We start from the raw sequence: 16,230 nt of genomic DNA, 5'->3' as shown, positions 1-16,230 counted from the left end.
AAGCCTTTTTTTATCAGCAGGGAATGCTTTTGATCTATACACCAGGGGTATTAACTCTCTAGGCATCCATGCATGTATGTGTCCGTCCGTCCATCCATCCATCCATCCATCCTTCCTTCACTTCCTCCTTCCTTCCCTCCATCCACCCATCAAATCATTCATCCATCTACTCACTCATCCCTCTATCCAGTCATCCATCCATCCTTCCAATCATTCATCTACCTGCCCATCCCCTCTATCCAATTATCCATCCACCCATCCTCATCCATCCATCCATCCATCCCTCTATCCATTCATCCATCACTTACTGGGGGCCTACTACATGCCAAGCACTGTGCCATGTGGGGATATAGGTCCTATTCAAAGGTTTTTAATTATGCATTAATTTCCCCACTACCACACACCAGGGTTTAGCTGTTCAGTAAATACTTACTGAATGAATGAATGAGCAGATCCTGTCCTCCAGAAGTTCATGGTCTGGGAAAGGATACTGACATAAAGAGTTATAATTCCACAACTGTAGGAACTGAGGATTACAATCCCCCATGAGCAAGGCAAGGGAGCAGCATAGGCAGCGCCCACTTAGCTGGCAAAAGAATCATTTTGGTGAGTCTTCCAGCATGGCTTCCCTGATGAAGATATATGCTTCCTGAGCTGTCAGGAACAGAAGTAAAACTGGCAGGTCCTGAGGCTTCCTGGGGTGCCTGATCTGCCCCAGCCCCTCCAGGGGCTGACATCAGTCTCTTTAACATACAGGACCTCGATTTCCTTACTTGTGGCTCACTGTTCTGAGTCAAATTTGCCACCACATCATTTTCCAGAGTTTTCTGGAGGTCTTTGAGCTTCCTTTTACTCCGCATTAACTCAGTTCTAGTCAACTCAATAAACATTTCCCGGGTGCCTACTATGTGCCATGCCCTGGAAGGTATCAGAAGCCCTACACACACCTTTGGGAGGCTGTTGCCCTCAAGCCCCAGGTCTGACCAGAGCCTCCTGTCTGGGGAGCCATCTAGGCAGCTGGTGCCTGGCACAGGTCCCTCAGCTGGGAGGGCTGACCCCACTTGGGTTTGAGCTGTAAACATCTAAGAAATCTATTGGTGGTTACTAAGAGGATGTTAAAAATAATTATCCACTGAAAATATTAGATTTGCTCTGGATTGTTCATTATATACAATGGTTTAATAGGACTTTTATTGAATAGATGCAGAGCTCTGGGCCGAAATCAATTTGCCCTACACGTGGAATTTTGATGTCTGCTGTTGACTTCCACAACACAGAGCAATTTGTAATAGCTTTGGCTCGCTGTTGTTTTCAAAGCTCCTGCTACATCATAAGCATTTATTTCTGACCACAAAATTACATTTATTCAAAAGAAAGCAGCTCCAGGTCTTTAAGAGGTTAACTTCTGGAGTGCTTGGCTGCGCTCCAGCCCGCGTCCAGGGGCACACTGGCGCGGTGGCACCGGCGGCGGCAGCGCCGGGCGGGCGGGCGGCCGTGATTAATAGACTGCTGAGTGCGCGCCTTTCCACATGCACACGGCTCCTGCCCTGCGCCCATAGATCACAGGCTTAGCCTCAACATATCTGACTGAAATTGAATTTGGCTTCTCTCTCAACCGTTCATTTCCTATGTTATGCAAGGTTATATCCTTTTCTGCATGAGCAGAACCAAACCAGCTGCAGCTTTGGGGGAGAAAATATGCTTTCAATTATGCAGCTGGCCTGAATGCTGCGCCACAGTTCTACTGCCCCTAATTGAGCCATCATGGAGCAAAGCTACAGGAACACACCGTGTTTGCTGGGCCCGGGGATTTTATCATAGAGTAATTATAACAAACTAACCCGATCACTACCACCATGGTCCCTGTCACCACCACCAGCACCGAGGCCCAACAGCTTGAGGGTGGCTGTGCTGGGAGAGAAGGAAGTCCTAACATAAAAGCGCCAGGACAGAGGGCTATATTAGGGTCCTTGCCAAGCCTTCCTGCATCCTCTAGCCAGAATTCAATAGCCTGTCCTCAGGGTGCCTGGCCCCCTCCACAGTCACCTGCAGGGATGCTGGACCCCAAACTTGAAGATGGCTCTGACTCCTCCCCCTCAACCCAACCTGGGGCAGGGAATCAATCTATTTTGTCTTTAGGAACCTAGGTAGAGTATCGCATGTGGCACTCAGTAAGTACTAACCAGGAGAAGGTAAGAGGGAGGAGGAAATTCAGCTAAGAATACATGCTTTACAAAATCAGCTCTGTAAGGCAAAGGAGGTGACACAAAGACAAGATACAGGCCTTCAAAGCATATAAGTCTTGTGCAAGAGTGGGCAGAAAGAGGGAAAAAGTTAACAATAAGAAAATAAATAATCTGGCAAAAAATGAGCTAAGGACTAAATAGACATTTCTCAAAAAAAGACATAAAATTGGCCAAGAGGTACGTGAAAAGGTGCTCCACACGACTCAGCTCTATCAAAACCTCAGTGAGCTACTATCTCACTCATGTTAGAAAGGCATCACCAAAAGCTAACAAGTGCTCGTGAGGACGAGGAGGAGAGGGAACCCTTGTACACTGTTGGTGGGAACGCAAACTAATACAGCCATCACAAGAAACAGTATGGAGAATTTTTGGAAAGTTAAAAATAGAACTACCATATGACCCAGGAACCCCACTTTTGGGTATGTACCCAAAGGAATTGAAATCCATACCTTGAAGAGGTTTCTGCACTCCCGTATTAATTGCAGCACTATTCAAAAGAACCAAAGTATGTAAACAGCCCAAATGCCTCACAAGAGACAAAGAAAATGTGAGATGTACGTACACACACACACACACAGCAATCCCTTGGTATATACTTAGATGATTACCCAAGGACTCCCCCCTTAAATACACTGAAATCCTCACATACTCAAGTCCCCCAAAGAGCATAAAGTTTTAGTTACATAAAATGAGTAAGTTCTGGGGACCTAAGGTATAGTATAGTGACTACAGTTACTAATATTAAGTTGTACACATGAAATTTGCTAAGGCAGTAGACCTTAAGTGTTCTTTTCTCTCTCTCTCTCTCTCTCTCTCACACACACACACTCTCATGATTTACCATGTGAGGTAAGGGATATATTAATTACCGGTAGGAATCATTTCATAATGTATATGTGTATCAAATCATCACATTATATACCATAAATATACACAATTTTTGTCAATTATATTGTAATATAGACAAGATAGAGGCCTTCAAAGCATATAAATCTGGTGCAAGGGGAAGGTAAGGGGAGAACTTTAGGAACAGGTTGAGAAAAGTTACGACTAAGCTAAAATAGTCAAAATACAAGCGAAGGAAGCAGATTCACAGCTATGTTTTACGGGATGAAAAATGCATTTGACATGTGGGGAAGAGCAAAAGGTGCTAATAACAGAAACAGTGGCTTCAAGAAACCAAATGGTACATTCAGATGATACACAAAGACCAGTCTGGCCAGAGCAAAAGCCCAGGACTTCGAGGGCTGAAAATATAGAGGGTGCCAAAAAAAAAATGTACACACCTTTTAAGAGATGTTATCTATGTATTAGTTTTAGAAGTTGAACTGAAGGTACCGTAACTGGTTGAGCGTAGCCAGACATGCTACTTGCATCTATTTCACCTGCAATTCATACACTTTTTGGGAATGATTGATTTTACTTCCAACAAGGTCACTTAAAACATGTATACATTTTTTTTGGCACCCTGTGTACAGTTTAAGGTAAATCATGGACTTCCTCACACACCAACCTAAGGCACATGAATGGGCACTAATCTCTTACCTAGGGAAAGAGCCCTTTGAGAGAACCTAGCTTAGTACTTCCTACAACTAGTGACGCAAGAGAATGAGATGGGTTACGCAGAAAACATTGCGGGCTCCCAGGGAGGAGGCCCGGTCCTGCCATCATTATCCGTGTGAGTTAGGGCCACCTACGCTCCCCCAGGCTTAGTTTCTTTATCTGCATCCATCTACCCAATCTAGTGGAAGCATTTAGTCTAGGTCTTGAGTGCAGAGGAGGCCAAATAGACACAGAAACCAAACACAGAAACGTTGAGAAAAGCGTTCTGAAACAAAAGAACAAGGTACTACAGGAGAATTAATAAGAGGGCCTTAATTTAGATGGATGGTCAGAGAAGATCTCTTTGAGGTCATGACGCTGAGTAGGGTCCTGAGGAATGAGTAGGAGAGGACGAGGGAGAGGGAAGCAGCTGGGCAGAAGCAGCCGCAAGAAGCACAGAGAACCTGCTGGGAAGGAGTGGCTGGGGCATGTGGGTGGCTGGGCAGTCTGCAGGCCTCCTTCAGGGCTCTGTGTTTATTTTCAGGGCTCTGTGGAACCACTGGAAGTTTCTAAGTGAGAAAATGAAAAAAAGCCAAGGGGTAGGGGTGGGAAGAGCTGAAAGAGAGAGACCCACTGGGAAATCCATGGTTTGCAATGACATACAACCACATGACTGGTGGGGTAACAGGATAGAGCAGGAGGGTGTCCTAGATTTCCAGATTAGGCAACTAGGTGGACTGGGCAGATACTTCCCAAGAAAGGAAAGAGGAGGAAATTTAGGCAGGTGTGGAAGTCAGAGACACAATGGCTAATAGGCAGTCTCATATGAGCCCGGAAATCAAAAAGACCAGGTTAGACAGAAGTCTGTGTATTCAGCATATAGACACTGAGATATTACATGGCAAAGAGCACCTTTATTCAGAAGTCTAATGGAAAAGGAAGAATAGAAGGAATTACGCGAGGAGACTAAAAAGCAATAGCCAGAGAAATGAAAAGAGACCCACAGGGTATAGTATCATGGGAGGTCAAGAGAGGAGAGTATGTTAACAAAGGAACGTCAGGACCGTCGGGTGGTCTGAGTGTTGCTGAGGTAAGAGAGCGGAGGACTAAAGGGTCAGGGAGAGTGGGGGGTGGGGACAAGGAGGTTTTCTGTCTCTCCCTCAAGATAGACAGTAGAGCTGGTAGGAATGCTGATAGGAATGATCTAGGCTGAAGATGGGGAGGAGATAAGAGATACAAGCACGGTGGCTCTGAGCACCTGCAGTGGGACCAGGGATTGAGAAAGTGGCACTTCTGCCTCTAGAGAGAGAAGAAAGCTGAAGTCGAGAGGGACATAGAGCAGAAGGTACTTTTCACAACTGTGAGGACCTGGCAAATGTATGCTTGAAAAGCACTTAGCACCGTGTTTGGACTTCCTGTTGGGGTTCAGGATGTGGATATGGCCTCTTAGCACTTCAACAAACTGTAGAAGCAGGAAGGTCGAGGTCTCTCTGACCTTCTCTCTCTCTTCTCCCCTAGAGACCCTCATGTGATAGGTGACCTGGAGGAAAGGAATGTCACCCGGATGCAGGAAAAAATCCAAACAGGCAGGCCTTGCTCAGTTCACCCCAGTTGTTACTGAGAGATCGTATCCTTTTGTTGTCCAAGCCAACTTCTGCATGGCTGTCCATAAAAATATCAAGTGTTCCTATTATTTTCCAAAGGTGCTTGTGTCACAAAACTTTATTAAATAAATGCTTTTCCCTTGTTAATCTGTATTCTACCATAGGGGTCTCAGCCATGAACCTTGTGAAGGATGAGGAGAATATATTACATTCCCCCTCACATGCCCCCCAAATGGTACTCACTAGGGCACCATTTGAATGTTACTGTAAACATGTCTGCCTATATACCTGGCTTTACATAAAGCATCTATTTAACCTGGGAGACTAAACTTGATCATAGATGAAATGCAAAGAGAATACTCAGTTTCTGACATACAAAAAAGAATTATGTAGCTATTGCCTCATAAGCAAGGGTATCTCTTTTTGAAAGATCTCATATGAGTAACAAAATCAGTAGCTGTGAGAATATTCCTAAGACTTCTGAAACCTCCTTTGTGCACCTCTATGAAAACCTCTATTCTGAGTTTCCTATTTATCCTTTTCTTACTGTTCTTTTTTTTAAGTCTTATTTATTTATTTATCGCCCTAGGTAGAGTGCCATGGCGTCACAGCTCACAGCAACCTCCAACTCTTGGGCTTAGATGATTCTCTTGCCTCAGCCTCCCTAGTAGCTGGGACTACAGGCGCCCGCCAAAACGCCTGGTTTTTGTTGTTGTTGTTGTTGCAGTTTGGCTGGGGCCAGGTTTGAACCCGCCACCCTCGGTATACGGGGCCAGCGCCCAACTCTCTGAGCTACAGGCTCCGCCCCAGATTGGTTTAAAAGAGTTTAAACCAATATACATTCCTACCTTGAGTTTTCAATTTTGGCCAACAGGGTCGGTATGAATAATTTGTATGTGAATTATTTTAATTTGTACTTCTCTGATTATCACTGAGCTCGAACATCTTCTCATATATTTATTGACCATTTTGATTTTCTTTTCTGAGAATTATGTTCATGATTTTTCCTCACTTTCTTACTGGGATTTCTTTTCCTACTGGTATGTAAGAGTTTTTAATATAGTAGAACCTCCATAGTTGATACCCTCCCTACACTGACCTCATTTTCATAGACTGGACATGTGTCACATGTACTTACCAGTACAGTAGGCCTAGTTCCTTATGTTGACCACCTCTGTATGTTAACTAGTTTGTTATAGTCCCTTAGGTGGTCAACTTACAAAGGTTCTACTATGTGAACATCAATCTTTTTTTTTTTTTTTTTTCTTTTGTGGTTTTTGGCCAGGGCTGGGTTTGAACCCGCCACCTCCGGCATATGAGGCCGGCACCCCACCCCTTTGAGCCACAGGCGCCGCCCTGAACATCAATCTTTTTTTTTTAAGGCAAGCATGAAACAGGTTTATTCCAAAAGAGAAAGGTTTATAGAGTAAGAGCAAGATAGAGGCTCAGAGCAAGATATATTCACCGTAAACAGCGAATGGGCCACCTTTGTCACAACAAGGGAAAATCTTTTGTTCATTATAGGTCAGACAACTACCTCCTCTGGGTTTGTAGCTTGTGGCCGAGGCTATCCCAGATCTGACTATGTACCCACAAGTCTAGGAGGCACCATTCATATCACAGGCATTTGAATCTTTATCAAGATAAACAATAAGGTAAGTCTGTATCTTTATTATGTTATTGTTCTAACACATGATATGAAATGTCTTGAAAAAGACAGAACCTTTTTCTAGTTCACAGGAAGGTACAATCGAGCTAGCAGTGCCTTGGGCTTATCTTTTCACCTTTTTAAGGGAATCTTTTTTAGGGATGGAGAGAAGCTCTTACTTGAAAAATTTAATGTAGCTGATTGTAATAATTTCTTCCTTTATCGTTTTCTGTTTAAGAAATCCTCCTTAACCCAACGTCATCCCATTCTATACTTTCTCTTAAAAGGTTCAAAGCTTTCCCATTATTAGTCTTTTCCTATAATTTGTGTTTGCACATGATGTGAGGTTGGGCTCCAGTTTCAGTTAACTCTATAACCAATTGTCAGAGGACCATGAAAAGTCCTCCCTTTCCTTACTGATCTGTAATACCATCTCTGCAATATATCTGGCTTCTATTTATATATGCATAGGTCAGTTTTTGGTTTCTTTATCATGTTCCATTAGGGAAAATCCCCCAACTTGTTCTTTTTTAATGTTTTCTCTGCTATTACTGACCACTTGCTCTTATATACATATAAATTCAGGAATCAGCTTTTCACTACAACAACTGAGTCTATGATCGATTTGGAGAAAACCGACCTTTTTAATAATAGTGGAAATGAATTCCTTATCTCTCTCTGTTTAAAACTTCTTTAACTTCCTTCAATATAAATGTTATATTTTTCTCCAGAAAGAGTTCTTATGTATTGTTATATTTATTTCTAGGTATCTTTTTTTTGCTATTGCTATTTCTAGTGGTATCCTTTTTTAAAATTACATTTTTGGCTTGCTTATGATGCAGAGTTATGTAATTACATTGTATATTGATTTTATATCTAGCAATCTTGTTAAAAAATTGAGGCTCACTTGAGAAATGACAGTTTTATTTCTTCCATTACAGATGCCCCTGGACTTACGATGGGGTTACATCCCAATAAAACTAAGTTGAAAATAGCATAAGTCAAAAATGCATTTAATAAACTAACCTACCAAACATCATAGCTTAGCCTAGCCTATTTTAAATGTGTTCACAATACTTCCATAAGCCTATAGTCGGGCAACATTATCTAACACAAAGCGTATTTTATAATAAAGTGTTAAATATCTCATGTAATTTGCTGGACGCAGTACTAAAACTGAAACATAGAACAGTTATACAGATATTTAAAATACAGCCTCTACTGAATGCCTATCACTTTTCTACCATCATAGTTGGAAAGTCCTCAGTTGAACCATCATAAGTTGGGGGCTGACTATACTTTCTTTCTTTTTCTTTTTTTTTTGCCTTCTCTGCTAGCTAAGATTGCCAGTAGCACAATGTTAAATGAAAGCAGTAATAGTAGGTATTCATCTTGTTCTTGGGTTTAAAGGAAATGTCTTTAACCTCACCGTGTCTGATATATGTAGGTTTTTGATAAATTCTTTTTACCATGTTAAAGAAGTTTCTCTCTATTCCCAGTTTGCTGTTAGTTTCTAATCATGAATGGACTTGAATTTTAGCAAATTCTTTTCCTGTAACTACTGAAATATCTTTTTCAATCTTTAATCTGCTAATGACATGAATTTACATTAATAAATTTTTGTAACTTCAAACTAAACAGCATTCTTGAGATATACCAAACTTGATAGACTCCAATTTACCAATACCTTTTTTTTTTTTTGGCCGGGGCTGGGTTTGAACCCGCCATCTCCGGCATATGGGACCGGCGCCCTACCCGCTGAGCCACAGGCGCCGCCCTACCAATACCTTTTAAAAGACTTCTGCATATCTTTTCATAAATAAGACTTGCTTTTATTTGTTAATTTTATTTTTTGAGACAGAGTCTCACTTTGTCACTCTTGGTAGAATGCTGTGGTGTCATAGCTCACAGCAAGCTCAAACTCTTGCCTCAGCCTCCCATGTAGCTGGGACTACAGGAACCTACCACCATGCCTAGCTATTTTTAGAGACAAGGACTCGTTCTTGCTCAGGTTGGTCTTGAACTACTGAGCTCAAGCAATCCACCCACCCTGACCTCCCAGAGTGCTAGGATTATAGGTGTGAGCCACTCCACCTGGCCAAGACTGGCTTCTAAACTTTCTTTCTTGTGCTATTTTTGTCTGGTTTGGCATCAAGGTTATACTAGCCATATAAAATGACTTAAGAAGTGTTCCTTCTACCTTTGAACTTTCCTATGTATTAGAACTGTTTTGTGAATGCTTGATAAAAGCCTCCCAGAAAAACGGTTTGAACCTTGTGGAAATATGTCTGTAATCGTTACAGGGCTATTCAAGTTTTCTACTTCTTCTATAATCAGCTTTGGTAGTTACAATATTCTAGAAATTTGTCCATTTTAAAATGTATTGGCATAAATGGCTTATAGTATTCCCTTATATCTTTTAAACGTGTGTTGCACCTGCAATGTTATCCTCATTTTTCTTCCTAACATGTTTTTTCTCTTGATTAGTAAGATGGTTTGTCAATTATGGCAATCTTTATAAAAAACCAATTTTTGGAATATTTCTTTCTCGCATCTTGGTTTTATTTTTGATTCATTTCTGTTCTTATATTATTACTAATTACATGAGTATCACTGCCTTCTTCCTATTCGAACTTATTCTGTTGTACTTTATTTTTTAAGTGTTCTTTGACATTATTTTGAGATGTCCTTTCTAAAAGTTGATGCTTAGCTGCACAGGTTTTTCAGTCTTTTATTTCCTCTTTAATAAAACACATTGGTTAGTTCTTAAGAGGATTTTCTTCCCCTAAGATACTTGATCCCTGACTCCCAAGAGATTGTGTGAGCCAGCTTCTCATACCTTCAGACCTCCTTAGAAAATAAGGAGGGGCAAGAAAATTTGAAAGACTTAGCATTTTCCTAGAGTGTGTGAGTGTTTAAATATTGGGCTAGAATGAGCTTTAAACTAGATTGAACACTTAGGGTACACCTCTTCCTGCTCCATCAATTGGCTAGCTTGTACAACACACAAAATTAGGTACAGCAATTAATCAATCAAGCAATAATAAATAAATAACTAAACTTGTTGACTTTGCTACAATAATTATAATTGTTATGATTACAATATTTCAAATTTTTTTTTTTTTTTTGTAGAGACAGAGTTTCACTTTATGGCCCTCGGTAGAGTGCCGTGGCCTCACACAGCTCACAGCAACCTCCAACTCCTGGGCTTAAGCGATTCTCTTGCCTCAGCCTCCCGAGTAGCTGGGAATATTTCAAATTTCTTTTTTATTTATTTATTTATTTATTTATTTATTTATTTATTTATTTATTTATTTTTGTAGAGACAGAGTCTCACTGTACTGCCCTCGGGTAGAGTGCGGTGGCGTCACACGGCTCACAGCAACCTCTAACTCTTGGGCTTACGCGATTCTCTTGCCTCAGCCTCCCAAATAGCTGGGACTACAGGCACCCGCCACAACGCCCGGCTATTTTTTCTTTTTGTTGCAGTTTTTGGCCGGGGCCGGGTTTGAACCCGCCACCCTCGGCATATGGGGCCGGCGCCCTACTCACTGAGCCACAGGCGCCGCCCTATTTCAAATTTCTTAATCAAATAATTTCTTAATCAAAGACAACAAATACAGTTACTAGCTTCCTCTAAAGCGGCAAATACAGTTACTAGCTTCCTCTAAAGCAGCGGTTCTCAATCTGTGGGTCATGACCCCTTTGTAACAATGAAAATATATTGCGGCATTAGGAAGGTTGAGAACCACTGTTCTAAAGGTATTCCCAAGCATAGCTTATGGGATAAGCTTATTAACAGCTTATTAATAGCAACACATCATAATGAAAGGACAGAAGCAAAATGTTTTTAAAACCATGTCAGAGGGACTTCACTCTTCCATCATTTATTTAATAACCAGTTTTTTTTTTTTAACAACCATTTTTGAGAGCCGTATGTTTCAGTTCTAAGAACTGTAACAGATGCTAGGAGGTCAAGACATAGTGGCTGGCTTTACATCAGTAATACAGAGTAATGAGTAGCTCTCAGACATTGTGACAAACACTGCCACAAGCAGTGCAGGGTGCAAAGGGGTACATAGTAGAGGGAACCTAGCCTATTATTTGGCAGAGAGGGAAGATGAGTCTTGATTTCAATTTCTTTGATTAAGAAATGTGAAATATTGTAAGCCAGGGAAAGTGGAAGGAGGGCAGGAGTGCTTCAGGAAGCAAGTCAGCTTTCCAGAGGATGGCAGGCAGAACATTCAGAGGCCTCACAGAAATTCAGTGATTAGAGACAGATGGCGAGGGGGGTCTAAACAGTTATCAGGTCACACTTGAACTCACAGATCATAGGAGGGAAGGGTCTGGACTTTGGACTGGGAAACCACTGAAAGCATTAAGGGATGCCCAGCCCATATTAATGTTTTTCTACAACATAACATGCTACAAATATATGTTCTTGTAGGAACCCTAAAGTCCTACGTGAATTTCTTACCATATGACAAACATCTTTCGTTGTTTTTTTTTTATCTTTTGGGGGAATCAAAGAAGGAAATAATCTATATATAAATTCTGGAGCAAGGAAGATGCCTTCACTAACACAGGACAGTTTTGTAGAAGGATTTGATGTACCTTGGGACAAGCTCAAAGAATACATCCAATAAATGAAATCACATTTGGCAGACGCTGAAGAGGGGTAAAGAGCCTCTGATTAGAGATAACAGCTCTACAAACAACCAAGCCATCAGATCTTGCCCCCTGTTAGCCCAGAACATGCTGCCCCTCTGGCTCTATGGGAAAACTGAGCCTGCACATGTTTCCCCCTCATCATCATGTTCTGCCACGTAAGTTCATCCTTCAGAAGCAAGTAGGATCTCATCCCTTGTAACTAAAGCCAGCTTACCAGATCACACAAATTATTTAACATAAATACAGCATTTGGGGAAGGAGGGGGAAATGGGAAGATGTAAGTCAGAGGATACAAACTTTCAGACATGTAGATTCACACATCTAGAGATCTAAGGTACAGCATGAAGACTACAGTAAATTGCACAGTATTAGGGATTTTTGCTAAGTGAGATTTTTACGTGTTCTTGCTCCATACACAAAAAAGGTAAATACATGAGATTGTGTGAGATGATGGATATGTTAATTTGCTTTTACTCTAAACACCGTTTTATTATTTGCACCCCATGGTATCATGTCATATACCTTAAATATAAACAATATAATTTATTTTAAAAATAAAACAAGTAGCAGAGGCTTGATAAAAATTAATGGTGCTAAAAAATTAATCTTTCAAATAGCCTTAAAAAAAATAGGCAAATAGGAAGCCTAGATGTTTCCAATTTAATATACCCAGAACAAAACCCATTACCCTCCTGAGAATATGGGTTGACCTATTAGATAACTAGCTTAGATCCTTCAAAAATAATAATAATAAAGGTAAGGGGGCTGGGCTGAAAGGTGTTCTACACTAAAATAGATGCAAGATACGTATCTCCAAATGCAACGTGTAAGCCTGATTGGGGAGAAGGCAGTTAAAAAGAAACATTTTGGGGATAATTGGGAAAATCTGATTTTGGACCTAATGTTAGATGATAAACTGAGAATTACTGTTAATTTTCCCAGGCATGACATTTGTGGTTACTGTGGTTGTTAATGCTTCCATAATTTTAAGAGCCACACAAATGTATTTAAAGGTATGGGGCCTGCTGTTTGCAACTTGCTTTTAAATATTTAGCAAAAGGAGTCAGGAATTTGAGGCAAAATGTTAACAAGTATCTGAGTAAAGAGCGTACAGGTGCTCATTGAACCAATCTTCCTACTTTTCTGTAGCTTTGAAATTTTTCAAAAAGAAAGAAAAATAAGCCAACACACAACATGTACATTGAACTCTTTCAGCTAGCGAAATACTAAGCCAGCGGGTTTCTCAAAGTTGATGAACAGGTAACAAAACAGGTAAGATCAAATGTGGGTAGGTATAAGGCAAACAGTTTCCCTCCTGCTGAGAGGGTTTGGAGATACCATGGTGAGGAAATGACTGTTCAGTCCGTGGAAGACCTGGATTGAGGCATCCATCTGTGCCTTTGTATGCTCAGGACATAGGGTCTCACTGTCGCATTCTTCTTTCCAGATGGGTCCCTGAATTATCCCGAAATCTTCTCTTCTGGCCTCTCCTAGCTCCCTTCCTTCCCTGACCCTGCTAACATGTGCCTGCTGAGGAATCTGCTGATGGCAACCATACCTCTTCCTCTGTAAGCTCTGGGCTCAGGTGTCCAGCCCACCTGGACCTGTGACCATCTGAGGTACCACTTCACGTCACTTGCATTCTAGGTGGAACCTTCCGTGTCTCGCTTCCCCTAAGCCTGCCCCTTCCCGTGTGACTTGGGTAGTTGTAAGAAAATAAAATTGCCAAGACTATACCAATACGTGCACTTTCAGGGGCTTTGGAAAAATCTTGCTCCTTCTCCTTGCCAGCCTGGTATATTCCTACTTCCACTTTTCCAATATGAGAAGTGCAAGAGGTGATTATGAATAATTCCACATTAATGAAATATCTGGCTTTCTAAATTTCACTGAATCCCTACAAGAAAAGTTGGCAAGGAATGTCACCCACTGTGACCCCCATAGCTGTTCTTACTAACATCCCAGGTGACTTGCTGCCCATGTGCCATCTGCCAGATGACTCTATCCTTCTCTGGAAGGATTTGTTAGAAATCATTTCCTTATACTGAGCCCAAATTCGTTCCTTGTGGCTTCTGCCTGAGGCTGTGTTTCAAGCCTTAGATTAAGTGGCAGTCCTCTCTGGCCGCCCATCTCCATCAAAGCCCACTCAGCCCCTCACCTGTGGCCAGTGGCAGCCCCAGGCCAGCTGGCAAACACTGTGGCTCCCTGGAAGAGGTCCTTTGGTTCCCACAGGCTGTAGTCTGAACAGACTCAGTCAACTGTGGGAAGTACAAGCTTTATTTGAAGGCTTTATTTGAGGACCCAGTAGAAAATTCACATTACAGAGCCCAAGATTTGCATGATGCTGGGTCAGAGCAGCCGTGAAGGCTCCATCTGCCTGAGTGCCTTCTGCACATGGTATTTATTTGATGTGAATAAAAGAATAAAAAGAATGACCAATTAACTACCAAGGGTGGCTCAGGATATGAAATAAATATAAAAGCTTACCTCCCCCTGGAAGCTCTTCAGCAGCGGTGCTACCTGCTTGCGCAAATCCTGGAGCAAGAGGGTGGGTCAGGAAACAGCCATTTGAGAAGGAAAGAGAAGGGAAACACTGGTTAAGGCCTCCTAAAAGCAGTTGCATATTCAGTGCTGATTATCACCTTATACAGCAGCCCCGATCCTCTCCTGCTCCTCCAGTCCCCAAAACATAAATAATACTGCTGGCATTCCAGGACGTCAACTAACTTGCTGAAGAACACAACTAGACCTTATTTCTACTAAGTCCTGGTAATACAGGCCCCATTTTGAAAGTGCTATAGACTGAAGATTTTGCTGATGTCACCTAAGTGAGATAATTTGGTTAGAATAAAATAAAACATACTGTAGGTTTGATTACTGTTTCTATACAAAATGGATTTGGGCCACTGTGCTGAATTTTAGGGGATATTTTTGTGAAATGTTAATGGGAGATATGGCCTGTTTAGAATCCATGTCTGATAAAGTCACTGGAAATTTTATGCCAAGCTATCAGGACCTATTTTGTAACACTGAGACATCCTGTAGGTATGTATGTATGTGTGATCTCCTTGAGAGAATTTTATTTAAAATGAAGTAATTGAGACAGTGCTTTAAACACAGTAGAAACTCCAAAGTTGACCACCTCTCTATACTGACCACTTCCTTAAGTTGACTTAAGTTGCATACGCAGGACACGCAGCACATGTATGTAGCAGTACAGTGGGCCTACTTACTAACAGGCCTACCGACCACTTCCACATATTGACCAGTTTGTTATTGTCCCTTCGGTGGTCAACTTACAGAGGTTCTACTGTACTTCAAAAAGACACAACTATGGCAATTTTGTTTTTACTCAGAGTTTAGGCTACAAGCTACTTCTCTAAGCATTGTCTATTGCCAGGTCACATTTAATAGGTCTAGGACAAGGCCTGGGCATCTATAAAAATTGTTCAAGTTCCCAAGCTAACCCTGATGTACACACCCAACTGAAACTGACCAGTGTTGGTAGAGCTTGCATCCAGCCAACTATAATATGGGAGGAAACCAGAGCTATTATTTCAGAAAAAGGAATGATTAATTCAGATGAAGGAGATGAGCAGTTTTACAGGGGATGTGGCATGTGAGCTTGGAAGACAGGACTCTCACAGGTTCAAACAGGACAGGGCTACAGTGCTCTGTCCTCAGGATGCCTGGCTCTGGGCAGGGCCCCACCCCTCAAGAACAGGTGCCAGAATACAAAAGGCAGCGGGCATAGCAGAAGACCCTGATTCCGAATTCTGACTCAGCCACTACTAGGTGTGGGGACACAGTCACCTCCCTCCTGAGCCTCTGTCTCCATCTCTAATGTGCTTTAGGATAATCCTATCTTCCTGGTAAGGAAAAGGGATAAAAGGGATAAAAGTGTGATTAAAGTGGGTTGCACAGTTCCTGGCACTAGAGAATGCTCAATTAATACTATATTCCTGATTCCTACTCCTGGGCACAACAGCAGGTGGTGTTCTCTGGCACCGGGCTGATGGATGGGGAGAGAACTCCAGCCCCATGGTGAGCTGTCCTGGTCAACAGTGTGTGCACACAGGCTCTCCGGCAACAGACTGACCAATAGCATTTTGTATTCCTTTAGCCATACACCTAAATCAAAGCTCCTTCCATCCTAAGCTCCTGAAATCTGGCCCACTCACCTCACTCAGGGTCCCCGTAGATCCTTAGGGAGAATGGCTTTGGGCATTTTGTGCAAGTCAGGGCTCTTTTTGTTTTGAACCTGAACTTTTTGGAGCCATGAAACCTTCTAGAAATCTAAGGAAAGCTACTGACCTTCCCCCCCCAAGTATAAACCTTTGCCAACTATTTCTTCAGGGGCTTCCTACAGCCTATCTAAAGGCCCGAGATAAGAAAATCTCATTCTATCCAGTGCCATCCAATACCATGGCCACTGGCACATGTGGCTGGCTGTACGTAAGTATAACTTAATTAAAATTAAATACAGTTGAAAATTGGGCCACACTGGCCATATTTCAAG

General features: G+C 41.9%; 1 protein-coding gene across 4 annotated transcripts in view; it reads right to left on the bottom strand.

Annotated features, from left to right (window-relative positions):
- CUX1 (cut like homeobox 1) overlaps positions 1 to 16,230 on the bottom strand; it is a 383,513-nt gene that overhangs the window by 198,088 nt on the left and 169,195 nt on the right. For all 4 annotated transcript variants that reach the window (XM_053554218.1, XM_053554217.1, XM_053554216.1 and 1 more), the window contains exon 3: positions 14,199 to 14,246. In XM_053554218.1, coding sequence (XP_053410193.1) covers positions 14,199 to 14,246 — 48 coding nt within the window. The remainder of the gene's footprint in view (positions 1 to 14,198; positions 14,247 to 16,230) is intronic.

This window comes from Nycticebus coucang, chromosome 12 (assembly GCF_027406575.1).
Source record: "Nycticebus coucang isolate mNycCou1 chromosome 12, mNycCou1.pri, whole genome shotgun sequence".
NCBI lineage: Eukaryota > Metazoa > Chordata > Mammalia > Primates > Lorisidae > Nycticebus > Nycticebus coucang.
Note: the sequence above shows the minus strand (reverse complement) of the source record. Positions and strands in the feature narration are given on the sequence as shown.